Here is a 15017-nt window from a genome sequence, read left to right on the forward strand (position 1 = left end):
CACATTCAGATTTCTGGATACCAACAGCCTGGCTAGAGTTACAGCACTGATGCTTCTGCCAGACCTTTGAGAAATCAAGGGCAAACAAACCCGGCCTTCCAATTTCCATCAGATGATTTCCAGGCAGCAAGAGGAGAAAAGCCCAGGAATACTCAGACACATCTGGTTACATATGCTACCAGGTACTGAGCCCCACACCTACTTCTTCAACATGGAGAAATGGACAAATTCTTTTGTCATTCTTTATTATTTTACTCTTTAAGTGATTGTCATTTGCTGTAGCCAAAAAGTAGGAAACCCCAGCAATGACATGATCAAGGCAGAGTTTCAGAACATCAAAATGACTGACAAAAATGAAACATTTTCCTTATTTTTTTGCCATATAAAAGATTAGTAATAACTTGGATGACTTCAATTCCTAAATACTGTGCTATCTGAACTTTAACTTGTTGTGCATTTTGGTCAACTTTTGTCATGCCAGATTCAGTCCAGCCACCATCTCTATTTCAGCAACTCTCACCCAGAAGAATGTAATTAACCGTAGGAAAAGATAACCAGGGGGAGCTCTGATACATTGAGCTCTACCATCCATCATTTCACTTCTAAAACAAACAAACAAAAACCTTTCACTGAAATATTAATTTAGCTTCTTCTCTACTAATTTGACATCACAATCTCCTGTGTGCTGTCTGTATATACTGTGTATTTCTGCCTCCATATTTCTGCACTATAAATTATGCCCCCACTTGGGTCTCCCATTACACACCAAATATGTTGCAACTTATTCATCAGAATCTCAACTGCATGAATCATGACATTCCAATATTTCAACCAGATGCAAATTTACTGCTGGTACATGGTTTAACACCATCATTTAATTCTACTGAAATGTCAAAACGTAACGGCAGAGTGATTCCAAGTGCTTTGTAAACAAGTTTCAAACAATACGTTGTTTTACAGACAACCATGGGTGTAATCTGCAGGGACATTGGGTCTGTAATGCAAACTTATGCCTTTAAAGACCAATAGCTGCCCAAAGCACTGCAGGAGAAAACTGTATCAGTGTTCACAAATCTCATTTTCTGCCTTCTTCTTCCCATTTTCACCATAGCAGTTCCCACAATAACCAACCGTGAGGTAACAATTGTTGCAAAAATGTGGAAGACTGCCAAGGAAAAAAAAAGCTGAAAAATCTACTCTATTAATGTAGAAAAGAAGAGCAGTCAAAGAAAGACAGCTCAAACTTTCTCCTTCTGACTCATTACTTAATGCTTTAGGTTCTAAAAAGAAGCATAAATTCACCTGCACACCAAAGTAAATGAGGGTGGCACATTGTAAACAAAATGGTCAAAACTACTGGTATCCCATTCTGACTGTATAAAGGATTCACAAATGCCAGCTATTACAGTGAAGAAGTGAGCCGAAGCCAAAGCAGAACTGCCAGTTTTATCTGAGTAAACATAAAGGTATAAAAAGACTTGGAATGCAAAAGTGATCAGAATGTTTCTTCCTAATCCTGTACCGTGACAATTGATTTATTTCTTTTTGGTTGGACCTCAGCATGGTTTTTGAAATCAATACAACATATTCATACCTATGCCAATACACCTCCCCCCCCACCCCCTTTTTTTTTTTGCCTCCCTCCACCCTTCCCTCCAGGAAAGATGACCATAATATTATACTACCGTAGTTCTCTGAGATCCTTCTTGACTGAAGAGTAGTATTTGCCAACCTACCAGCTTACACAGCAAACTGCACGCAGAAACCCCAATACCACGGAGTCTACCTTGCTTAAAGAATTTTATCTTTACAAATAAAATGGAATTTGCATGAAGAATATCAGAAATCCCATTTATTTTTGCAATTTCTAGAAAACCATTAAAAATCTAGCAGTTTACGCTTAAGAAATCTCAGACGAAGATATCAATAGTTAAAGCCTTCCTTCCATCTCAGTTAATCTTGTAGTTAGGCAAAGCTGGAGTCTTACATTCTCGATACTGCAGTATATGTAGGCAGTTTTTGTATATGAGAACAAAGGTCTTGAAGCCAGCTCAGAAACTAACTACTTCTGAAGTATGGTATTGTTTTATCGTAACTTTTGTGCTTAATGTTTTCTCTTAACAAGTTGGCGCAAAGCAGAGATTTTGCATTTTAGAGCCATCCCTCTACCACCGCCATTTATTTAATGAGCACTCCTGGGTGCTCTAACCTGAAAGAATGCTCATTAGATTTGTGCATCTGGCCCTATCAGCAATCTTCTGTAACTTCCCATGTAAGCTTAACACAGCAATGGACATACCATTTGCAGATGAATTAAGGTTAACTAGTCTCCCAGTGAACAGGCAAGCAACTTTTATGGAGAGTATACACGCTGACATCCTAATGCACAATAAAAGACCTCACAATGAAGAAGTGCTCACTTCATGCATTCAAATGGATGCATTATCTTATTACAAGCTGTATCTCAAATTTCAGCTTGGAGCTCATTAATTATCTTACACACCGCAGAAAGGAAGAAGTTAACAAAGAGAAAAAGCAAAGGCACTAGAGGATTTCAGAGAGCTCTTGGAAGGAAACGGGAACTGATGAGGCAAATACAGGGCAAGTTCATGGAGATGACAGAAAGCACACAGCAGAAGCCATCGATGCTATCAAGATTGAAGCAGGCTAAGAAGTAGGCTGATGCCAAGTGAAAGAAGAGGGTGTATTGAGCGTGGCTGGGATGAAGTTAATTTTCTTCATAGCAGGCCATAGGGTGCTGTTTTGAATTTGTGACCAAAACAGTGCTGATAACATCAGTGTTTTGGCTGCTGCTGAGCAAAACTTGCAGAGCTTTAAGGCTTTTTCTTTTTCCCACTCTACTCCCGCAGTGAAGAGGCCAGGGTTGGTTTAGAAGAACAGCAAATCCAAATTGGGTAAGAAGATACTGTGTGTCTTACAGTGTTGTGCTCAGCAAGAAAAACTGAAGGGAGAAGTAGTTAGAGACTGGCTGGGCATCAGGCTCCTTGTGGGATGTGATGAGTGGTGGCCTTTGCATCACTTCTGGTTTTTTTCTTCCTCCTTCATACTCTTAAATAAGCGTTGCCTGTATCTCAACCCACAAGTTCTCTTGCTTCTGCTGTTCTTATTCTCTCCTTTATCTCACTGGTGAGAGGAATGAGCAAACAACTGTGTGCTGCTTAGCCACTGGCCAAAGTCAACCCACCTCAGTGGGGAAGAACTAAAAGGAAAAAAAAAAAAAAGCCAGAAAAAAAAGAGTGCAGAACCTATCTGCTCTTCTGAGTTACTTTTAGTTTGTGAGAAATGTGTTGATGTGAAAAAACTCACATGTGGACAGGAATACTGCCTGCTAGATTACATTTTGCAACTTACACAACGAAATAGAAAGGTAAGATACCACTGACACCTCTCAGTGCTGTCACTGCAGCCTCATGACTTCAATAAGACTTACAACACATCTGCCCACCAAACAGAAGATCTGTAACTCACTAAAATGGCACACCAGCACAAAAGCAGTTTTCCTAACAGCTTACTTCAGAAGAACCCTTTTTTTTTTTTCTTCCGTAGGACCAGCTTCTGTGCAGGTGTTAGAATACACACAGTGTGCACATTACAAGTGTATTAAAGACACACAAAGGAGGGATATTAGGTAGTTAAGTTAGGTGCACTGCTCTACCTGCATTTACAGTCAAAGTAAAGGAACTCCTCCAGAGGACAATTTGAAGTACTTATGGTTCCACTTGGAATCTTACAATGAAGAATTCCTTTTCCTTTTATCTCCACTAACCACAGAGGTAACCAAAGCAGGACACCACCCTAGCTTAGCTGGCTATCTGAAATGTCTAAGCTTGTGTGGCTTAACACCCCCCCAGTTATCACTGGGGAACCAAGATGATTCAGTTTGTATTTGAGATGCCTGAAGTCCTTAGAATAATTTTGAAAGTTGAGATTTTGCTGTCGTTTCCTTATTTACATTCACATTTGCCATATCCTTTTTTTTCCCCGGATCCTCTCTTCTCAATCTGTCCCTGGTAAACTGCATTGTGAGGTCAAAGCTAATGCTGCACAGCCATTTTGTGTAATTACCTGTTAATGAGTTTTTTTTTTTTTTTAATAAATAAACAAATAAAATATGGAGATCAGATCAACGAAGGCATGTGAAGCTAAGAGATTTAGACTATGGGTTTTCCTTCTGCAGTCAGGAAAGTATGTCTATTAATTTGTTAAATAATGACAATGTGCCCAGCCTTGTACGAAACCCAAACCCAGAGATAAGAAGAATAAGCACTTGCAGGCAAGGATTTGTCAGCAGGAAGTTGTACATTTGTTGCAGTCAGTCACTAGTTTGTCAATGTGTAGACAGACAAGATCGATATTAAGTAATAGTTACCTGAACGCACCTTGCATGAGAAATGCTTTTTCTAGGCACACGGTGCAAGGTTTCTTTTTTCTCCACTAATATATGCATTTGGCTTCAGGGTATAAAAGTAGGCAACAAACTGGACATATTGCCAAATAAAAAAACTCATGAGAACTGATAGCTGGTTAGTAACAACATTCGTAAATGTTTCTGAATACAGCGCAACTTTTGGAGTTGCTACGTTTATTTTAGCAGATGATCAATAGACCTACCACCAAGGTGAAGCTGTGTTCAGGAAGAATCCCATACAGTTCAACAAGCTTTGCTCTCTTCACACTGGGAAGGTCAGGAAGTCTCTCATGAATCCAATCGATATTTACCACTTGCTGATGGTTCACATTAGCTGGCAAAGATTTAGCATCGTATAGAATCAATGGGGGAAGATTTGGCTCTGGCATAAACCTAGACGAAGAAAAACTTCTTTAGGAATACTGTCAGTCAAAAGCTAAACAAGAAGGAAGAAAATACATACGATAGCTTTATGCTGACTTGCACATTACATTGTTACCTTTAACAAAATATTAAAAATTCATGATGGTATGTCAGTGGTAAGCAGTAAGAGATCGGTTCATCAGCTGTAGCAAAGTCCCTATTCTCTTAAGTATTTGCAACTATTTGTCAAAGTCAATGATAGAAAAAGAGTAATTACATTAACAATAGCAATAAAAACGATAGTTATGGAAACAACCTGTTCCTTTTGGCATCAAGCATGAATTGTAGATCTAGACAAAAATGGGAGTGGGCTGGCAGGGAGAAACCCAGATTGACAGCCAACCGCCAGGAGTGATTTGGGCAGGCTGCGACCTTTTCCATGCTGACTTCAAAAACCTTGATGAAAGCCCATGCTGTGCTAAAAGCAAAGTTACTGCGCTCATCAGGGTGTCACCACAGAACAAAAGGCTCGCTTAAAGACAAGGCCAATTCAGACCACTGCAATAACTTTGCAGCTGAAGCAGAAACCTCACTTTCACACGATCAACCGAAAGGTTCAAAAATCTCAGGACAAGGGACATGAAACACCCTCTAAAATTTTTATTTCAGATCTGTCTGAGCATAGATCTTAAGTCTGATGCATAATGTGCAAGCAGTAATTTACAAAAAATCTGAGAAAACAGTTTAATACTAATCATAATCTTAGCACTACTAATAATCTCTCTGGTCTTCATTTGAAGTATCTTGGACTCACCGGTTTTGCCCAGGTTTGCCTGAGTTTTCTTTTGCATTTGTTCAAACTAGCCTTGTTAAATAAGTCAGCAACTACCACATTAAGGAATTCATACAATGATTACTGTCTTTTGTGCTGCATTTCTACAAATGCTGCTTGGAAAAGCAGATTTAAACATAAAGTATGTGGAATGTTTTCAGAATCCTTGCTCTGCTTCAGTAAGGGTGTATGCACACTTAACAGGAACACAGAACTGAGAGGCTCTCAGAGTTCTGCAGAGCTGCGATTCTCCAACTGGGATGTGACCTCTGGGAGTAACAGGAAGATTGAACCTGAGATGAAAAGCCAGGAAATGACTAAGTTGATCAGCATTTAGATATCTCTAGCCATAGGATGATGGAGGCACGCAAAGAGCAGCGTAAGAGGAGCTCAGAGACCTCAACAGTCACTGAGCTGCACTCTTATGCCCCATCCCATCCAGACACCACTCCGATTACCTCTTGTACAAGAGCACACAGGAGATATGCTGTTTTGCAGCACTGACCCAACATTTATTCCCAGCAGCACTGCTTCCTGACAGAGTTATGCCTTCTTCTCTTGCCCTCCAGACAGATCTTTCTTGGTTGGTTGTGTATGTATGACTTTGCTGAGAGCAGATTATAGACTGTTCACATGAATCTTTAGCAATCAAACTGTGATGGCTGCCATCTCACATCAGTGGAAGGCAATAAGTATTTAGCCGAGTGACAACTTTAGTAGGTCTTCGTAGATCTTAAGGTAGAAATCTACCTATGAACGCTGACACCCCTCAACAGTAGTTAGGATTTTCAAACAGTGTCTACGATCACAGAATTTAAGCGTGAAGAGGCAGGGCCTGCTACATGAGAATCATTTCTCTCAGTATACATTTAAAGCAGGAGCAGTGATCATCTCAGAATATTCTTACATTTAACATTAGGCATTCTTAACAATATATGTGCACTGGCCACAAAGCAAACCTTCACATTACCCACTTTGAGCTAAAGTACTCCAGATTAGTTCTTAGGAAAGGTTTTTGTGTCTCATCACTGCTAAATCCAATAGAGGCTATGGAATCTAGATGTGAACTTCTCAGACTCGTACTGATTCTGATAGGTCTCTTTCCACTGGAAGGTCAATTTCCACACGCATTATATTGATTAACTTTACAAGCTTGTTACACTGACTACACTTAATATATTTAATAAGTTTTCAGTTCCTGAAAAAGTAACTTTATTTAAAAAAAAAAATACCGATAATCTTGCTTTCCCTCTTTGTCTCTCATTGGTACGGTGCACCTAAAATAAAACAAAAGAGATGAGATGTGAGAAGTGGTACACCACTGGATTCCCAGCAAAAAGATAAAACATAAGCCTTGCTCATGAAGATCAGGAAAGCGCGTATGTAAAAGTGCAGTCATTTTCACCCAGTCGCTGCTTGAGGTAGCACACAAACTGTTGTAAAAAAGCCTCAACTTCAAGAATAAGTTTCTCCCATTGAAGAGAGCATGCTCGTGAACATTATCTTCAGAAGACAGAAGTGGAGCAATATCAAGTTATCTCCCCCAATCAGGTCACTAGGCATCCCTAGCACTCTAAAGCTGTTATTACTGATATTTCTCCAAAATAAGAACTCACCCGAGCTTAGAATCAAAGGCTCTTGTTTCATTCACAACTGTTCCTCCATTTTCAAGTTCTTTAATTTGCCTCTGTATTTCATAGTCTGGCAGAAACATGAGAAAAAAGAATAAGCTTACTATACTGCACTATTAGGTTTTGTACACTCCACTATTTCATTTTCCACTGCTGTGCAATAATGGAAAAGTTAGTTGTTTTAACCTTTAATAAAATCAACAGCAGTAGATGCAGGCACGATTATTAGTCACTGTCTTTCTCTCCAGCACTGTTTCTTTCTTTGCACGTTTTCCTCATCTTCTTTCCTTTAAATAGAAAGCATTTTCTCCCAGGCACTGCAGCCAAGCCATACATTCCTAGTGACCTTCCTTTCCCCCAGTGGAGTATTTAGAATGAGAATTCTCACATTCTTCTTGCCAGATATATTTTGAAGATGTAACGATCATCCTTTCTTGCTCATACCCAAGTTGCATCTGAACTTCACACATACAGTTTACTGTACGTGGTGGAAAGTGATCACCTCCACTGAAGGACAAAGAGCGACTGCTAACGTATCTCAGAGCCAAACATACTAAACCCTGAATCATCTGCTTTGTTCTTCTCACAGGCAGAGGGATAAATTTATAACTATAGACTAACGTGACTGCTATTCCCAGAGTACTCCAAACTAAGATCTCTTCTGCCATGGAGGAGCGAGAGCAGGGCTGCTCTAAAAGGTGGAACGAGCCTGGAGCCAAGGACCACCACAGCACAGGAAGTGCTCTTGCATGTCTAAGCAGCATGGACAGATGCATGTGCTACTAACGGGATTTGCTGATAGTCTCAGACAAGGTGAGGGGGCTGAACTGGGTCCACGGTGCAGCCAGGGAGTTCAGTCAGACTGCACCAGCAAAGGGCAGACACAGGACCGGAAACGAGACTACATACAGCACAGGTCCAAGGCCCATCAGGGGACAGGACTGGAAACTCACACATCTGTGATGTAGGTCAGGCAATGCACAACGCTCCAGTAACAAAGTAACCATAATTTACCTACTGCTTTTGTCAGGAATCTTATGCTATTGATATTCTTCACTTCAGTTCTTACTCCATAAGGCTCTCCAGGGTGATGCACAGAAACATTGGCATCCACTCTCAGCTGACCCTCTGTAAAAGGAAACTTAATCAACAAAACAGTCCATCCTGCAAACTAGAGTAAAAACCCCGGCACGCATTAATAAACTTCATGTTATGTGCAGAGCATTAATAGCAGGCTTCCATACTTTGAGTAATGATTAACAACCAGCTCATAATAGCTTTCTGTTTTGATTCCATTTCAAGCTACTGCCTCCAATCATTCAAAATTTTCTGAAAATTCAACCTTTTTATTTTTAATATTACTGTTCATAATTCTTCTCTGAGAAAACTGTATGGCGTAGGACAGGGCAGAGCAAAAAGAGCTTCCGATTCACAGCCCTTAAAAAAAGGGCAGAATTAGACAAGCAACTTAAAGCAGTGCACTGTGAGCTTCCATTCCTCTAAAAACAGCACAAGATACCTTTTGGAATTACAATTTGATGGATATATACTACTCTGTTGTGGAACGCAAGAACTTAGTTATGTTGAACAGCTTTTTCTAAGGTGCCCTTGGAAATTTATAGCCCAGGGACTGTATGTCAGAAGCTGTGGATTTTTTTGTAGTTTTCTTTTTCTCTTTCAAGAAATTGCAACGTTTTCTCTTCTCCAGATTTCCCTGGCTGCCAAAAACATTGAAACTGAACACAAAGTTACATATAAAAACGTCCTACACTTCTAGTTCAAAATGGGCTAACGTCCTCAGAGATCTCTGATGATTCAACCTCAAGTAAACAGGACTTTTATCTTTCTAAGGTTTCTCCCTCTAAAGGCATTCCTTCTAAGAAGAGAAGGTTTGCCACAGTTATTCAACTGGTGGGAAAAAAAAAACAAACAAATAGGAGAGGTTATGTCATAAATAAACATAATTCTTCCCATATGCACAGTGAACTTTTGTAGCCTTCCTCTTTGTGTTCAATTACAAATACTGGTAAAAAGAAACAAACACTTGTATTTCCATCTGGTAGCACTAATAAAGAAAACACAAAGTAGCTCAGAGTCAAACCTATGAAGAAAGCCTATGGCTCAGAATCCATTCTATTGAACAAAGAAGAAATGACTGGAGACTACGTGCTATATGATGTAGAAGTAGGTTGGATGACAGCGCATTAATTTCCTCTGTCTTCAAAGAGTCTTTGCCAAACACAAATGAAGGACAAAGGCTATACGAGGACCCAGCAGCTCTTCCAGGAGAAGTGTCTTCCATGTGCCTCCTCTTTGGGGTAAAATGTGTACTTGCTACAGAGTAGGAATATACTTGTCCTGTTCTTGCTTCTACTTGAGACACAACCTGCTTCTACTTGGATGTAGATGTCAGTGAGACACAATAAGGAAGGTAATCAGTTAAAAATGAAAGGAGAGCCTGGCCCCAGATACTTTTTTAAAAAGCTTTTTTCCTTTAAGCCCACTTTAAGCCCAGCTTCTTTTCTTTTCATTTTCCAGTGTAATCATCTTTTCATTTGTTTACTGAATTAACAAAGTATAGAACTGGGCACTTGTCTTCACTGAACACACAAATAAAACACAGGTAAAATACGTTAAACCCTTGTTTGAAAACAAGTAATTATGATGAGGTAAACCACAGTAGAAAGCCCTTAAAATGCCGCTAAGAAAAAATAATCCAAATACTTTTAAGGCTAACTATACTGCAGGAAAAAATATTCCTAACACTGGAGTCTCTCTCTTAAAGTCAGAAATCTCAATGCAGTGAAAGATACCACTGTGTAATTCCAATGGCAATATTTGGACCAAATTCATAAGTGGTGTATGATGGTTTACATGTATGTCCATGAAGGCCTTTGAAGAACTGTGTAAACTGGATGCTCAAAAATAAGAACTGTGCCCCTTTCTGATACGTATAACACTTTGGTGAGAAAAGATTCACCAAGAAGTAGGCAAGGTGAGGCGCTACATAAGCATATATAATGACTAGCAATTATTATTTCCCCCTACGTTAGATTAGAATTTGCATCACTAGCTATCATTTCCTGGTCTCGCTAGTCTTTGGTGGACAGATCACTCTGACTCAGTTCTCTAGGAGATGCAATCATTTAAACTGTGGCCTGATTCTGCTGCCAGGTCAGTGCAGCCATCCGTCACAGGCCAAAATAAACCACCGGCTCAAACTGTGAACACTAGCAGGCAGCACACGAACATGTGGGGGATGAATGCCCCAAGCTGCACTTTTAAAACTGTTAAGCAGAAGCCTGTTTGCTACCTGTAACCATGGGTTGGTTGCAAATGTTGGTAACGTTGGGGCTACACAAAAATGGCACGTCCCAAATCATCCAACTAAAAAAAGAGACAGAGACAGACCCGTTAGTCAGGAGGCTGAACACATGCTGTCCACATGTGCTATTTAGACTGGAAGAACTGTCAAGAGTTTCAGAAAGAAGGGCTGGTGCCAAAATGAGGGATTCTCCAGATAAAGAGGTCTCAGAAAGATGGTAGTGATCTTGGATAGAGAAAGGTGGGGGAAATCCTCAACATCAGAGAGATGTGTGGAGACAAATGGCTGGGGATGCCTAGGGACCTTGGCTGCTAATGCCCGAGACTGATATGAGCAAGCTGGCTGCAACAGCATGAACCAATACAACTTTCTGCTCAACTTTCCCAGATCAGCAGTGATCTCCCTTGTAGAAGAGAAGTTGACACCTACTGAATGTTAATGCTAGAAGGGAAGGGACAGAGTGAGCATGTGAAACTATCAAGCAAGGTAAAAGCTGAAATCTGGTTGGTTCTTAAATTAACCCTGGTATCTGCTATAAGTTGTCTTCTACTCCATCTCACGTACATCATAGTAAGTTTACTGTTTTTACATCAATTTTATGGCCAGCTGAGACTTGACAGACAACACAGAGGATGATCCATGCTCCTACTACTCTGTGCGAGCTATGGGAACAACTTCCATATTCTGTAACTAATCCTTAGCACATAGCTTATGTGCTGCAGCACTGTAGCAAGCAGCATGAGGACAGACAGAGAGAAACATCTCAGGAACCCTGGGGACGTTCCTTCCTGGCTAGGTTTTTCCTATAAAATCTAACAGTGCAAAGCTCTGCAGAAGAAAGCAGGCCCATAAGCACATCTGAAGCATGGCAGACATTAGGACAAGCTCTGGGGATTTTAAAAACAACAGCTAGAAAAGGCTATGGGTTATAAGCAACTGCAGAGCAAAATAACCAGAAAGTGCAGAACTCCTGCAAATGCAGAGAATTACAGGTGACAAAAGAGCACGTCCTTCCCCCTCTGTACCTGCCATGATTGCCTGGCTGCTCCCAAGTGTCTGAAGAATAAGCTGAAGCTCTCTGACTGCTGCAGCTGCTTCTTCCCCACAGCACATATCAGGCTCCATGACAACCTCCATGAGGCCGACTCCTATCAGGGAAAGACAAGAGATTTCCAACAACAGCTTTTGATCTCAGCATATTAGAGCACAACTGGCTAAACACATGAAAGCACTTGGGCTTTTTAGAGAATAAAACAAAATAAAAAATGTATTATTTAGTGACTGTCACAGTGGACCCAAGTACAGATGGCTATAAAAACTTTTCCTCCTTTTCTTAAAGGCGCAGACAATCTGCAGACAGTACTCCACCCTCTGACTGACATGCAGAACAGGCATACACATTCCTCTTCGGCTTTCCTCTGAGAGAACTTCAATTAAAAGCCTATCTGATTGCAGACTCAAACGTATTTATCTTAAACTAATTTTGGAACAGACAGAACTGTAAAAACATGTAGTAGTTTTTAGTTTCAGTATCCCTTTCAAAGAACATGAGCAGCCACAGCCCTTCACTTCAATGGACACTGAAGCACGATGCCCATTAGGCTTGCCATCCTGGCCACAGCCTCTTATTTTGTATTAACTTGGTTCATTCTGTTTACATATTCATAGCTTAAAAAGAAAATCTGTATTTTTTTTCAAAGCTAATAATTAAAAGAACTGTTTGACTGATGAATTCCAGCAGCTCCTCCAATACACAAACTTCATTCGTTTACGGTCTAGGATACACTTTTTTTTATTTTTATTTTTTGAAATAACACCTACAGTTGCAAGAGCTTACAGAGCTGAGTGGCTCTACGTGACTGTCAGGCATGAGGAACTTGAGCTAACAGATTACTAATTTGCTCTTGCAAAATGTCATCAACCAACTGCAAAAGGAAAGGCCTACTAAAAATGCAAACATTCCCCTGCTTCAAGTGTAACGTGCTTTCATTTTCAAGGGGAGAGATAACAGGCTGTTTTTATTTTTCATCTGTTCTCTCTCATTCATTTACCTTTTTAAAACACTCATCTTGATATAGAGAGGAGGAGAAAAATAAGAGAACAGTCCAAGCTTACCAGCCCTATTCAAGTCAACGAGAGTCTGGCTCCTTGCATCATCATGGAGACTTTTTCCACTGTCTTGCTCCAACTGAATTTGTTTAATCCTCACAGTTTTGGTCACCATCTGGCTCATTTTGTTATCTATGCAGAGACTGTATGACAGACTCCCATTCACCGCAATAGGAACTCTTTGCTGAGTGATTTGATAGCCAGCCTGTCAACAAAATCAACTTTATACTCCAATAAAACATTCACTTTATAGAAAGCAGCAGCATGACCACATGCAAGTACTATAGACTAAGAACATTACACTGAAATTGCAACATCTTCCAAAATGACCTATATAAGAGGAAGAAACGCATGCAAACAGGCAAATTCACGTGCTATTTTGCTTAGTTGGAAAGGAAGGAAGCTAGAAGATGGGGCTAGAATTCAAACTAGCTGTGAGAAGATTGAGATCTGGGAAAAAATAAGAGCACTCCCCGGTACAGGCAAGCATACAATACTACACTAACGTAGAAATAGTCAATAATCAACTGCATGACCACTTGCCAACGATGTCATAAATTTCACTGATTCTGCCTTGGTGTAGCAAATAGGCCAGAAGAGGTTCTTACGCACTCGTAGCCCCGTGATCATGTTAAATTTTGTCTGAAGGCAGTGAGTGTACTCCATCTTCTAGCTGAGACTATCGCTCATCTTCCTATCAGGCTGAAGCTCCCTTTCTGCCAGTTCAGTAACTTACTCATTAGAGTGGAAGGGAGAGAGGCCGTGGGGAAAATAAATAAATTAAATAAAGAAAACAGCAAAACTCTGTTTAATTAATGCAGCAATTTAAAAGCTAAGCACTGCAACCCCACGTGAAGAACACAGCTAACAAAAGCTACCTCATATCCGGGACTCCAAGCAAAGAGGAAACTGCTAGCCAGAAACAGGGCTGCCACTGACAATGGATTGCAATCACTGCACTGATGTAAAATTACACAAATGGATCAACTGCGTTGAGGTAGGGTCCCTATCTCTTAGCCCCTGCTAGCCTGCTTATGCCCCCAGTAGTGAGAACTAAAAGAAATCTGCCAGATGCCAATGAACTGGGAGAACATTTGCATATTTTGCTAGGAGGAAGGGCTCACCCTAAGATTTAGAGATGGTGACAGTGCATTGGCATAGAGGACAATGGTCTGGCACACTGAATAGCTCAACTTATATATGCAATGAAGTGCATGACCTTCTAGCCATAATCAACACAAAAAGAATCCCAAACGTAAAATAGTTGACTCTATGCAGGCTATACTAACCACACAGCTCTTCTCATCTCCTAAACCTTCTCATTAAAATGAATTTTTAAAGCCTGAAATGCTGAGTGACAATAAATAACAAGAATCTCAGTTCCTATCCAAAGCCCTATTTTCACAAGTAACAATAATCCCATTGTCAAAAGACCCTAAGAACAGGATTTATTTTATCAGCTCTATACAGCTCATTAGCCTAAACTCTGCATCTTATTACAGAGTTCCTGACTAGACTGCTTCACTGTGAAAAGCAGGTCGGGTGGTTTGTTGCCAATGCTTTAAACTACAGAAGTCAGTCACTAGAAAACCAGAATTATGCATTCCAAGCTAATAAAATCAGAATCTCCTTGACCAAATTTCCATCCTTATTTAACAAGAGGCTCCTATAATTAATGTTCACAGACAATGGCTGTCTACACAATGCTGAAATCTTTGTTCCACCTTACTCTTCTCCTTTACACACACAGATGCTTCTTTTAGATGGCAAAACTTTTTCATATAGTGTATGCAAAAGAGGGATAGCAGAAGAAATCATAAGAATATTTGAGATTGCCTTCATTTTAATAGCAGAAACATGAAAGGTGACATGCAAGTAGACCTGAGATGTTTCTTTAAGAAGCGTAAAAGAATTCTGAAAATGTTTAGTTTTTTTTACCACTTCACTTTTTTCTCCTTCAGGTCTAGAAGTGGGTTTTTACAATTTTTACATGTAAACAAAGTATTGATAATTCAAAGTGACAGTGATGTGTTTCACATTCCCAGTAGCTCGCTACAGAGCCCCCACAAAATGGCCTCTCTCAATGGCTCACAAATATTAGCAAAGTCATCCCCAGAAACAAAATGAGCAGTTATGTGAACTTCACAGAAGGGAAGGTAAGACTTGCAACACAGAAGAAAACAGAACAAAAATCTAGGTCTCAGACAACTATAACATCATTTTCCTTCCAAGATAGGGAACAAGTGTATATGAATGCTTTTTGTGCAACTTCAAAGCATTTCTAATGCCAGAACAAAGAGTGAAAGGAAGAACAATGTGGTTAATAAT

At 40.0% G+C, this 15017-nt stretch overlaps 1 protein-coding gene across 2 annotated transcripts in view; it reads right to left on the bottom strand.

Annotated features, from left to right (window-relative positions):
* Positions 1 to 15017, bottom strand: part of GATB (glutamyl-tRNA amidotransferase subunit B) — a 43119-nt gene that overhangs the window by 11757 nt on the left and 16345 nt on the right. For both annotated transcript variants that reach the window (XM_015276668.4, XM_420446.8), the window contains exons 4-9: positions 12696 to 12894; positions 11606 to 11728; positions 8270 to 8383; positions 7241 to 7325; positions 6857 to 6901; positions 4633 to 4822 (exon numbers count right to left, since the gene is read on the bottom strand). In XM_015276668.4, coding sequence (XP_015132154.2) covers positions 4633 to 4822; positions 6857 to 6901; positions 7241 to 7325; positions 8270 to 8383; positions 11606 to 11728; positions 12696 to 12894 — 756 coding nt within the window. The remainder of the gene's footprint in view (positions 1 to 4632; positions 4823 to 6856; positions 6902 to 7240; positions 7326 to 8269; positions 8384 to 11605; positions 11729 to 12695; positions 12895 to 15017) is intronic.

Source organism: Gallus gallus, chromosome 4 (assembly GCF_016699485.2).
Source record: "Gallus gallus isolate bGalGal1 chromosome 4, bGalGal1.mat.broiler.GRCg7b, whole genome shotgun sequence".
NCBI classification, from domain to species: domain Eukaryota; kingdom Metazoa; phylum Chordata; class Aves; order Galliformes; family Phasianidae; genus Gallus; species Gallus gallus.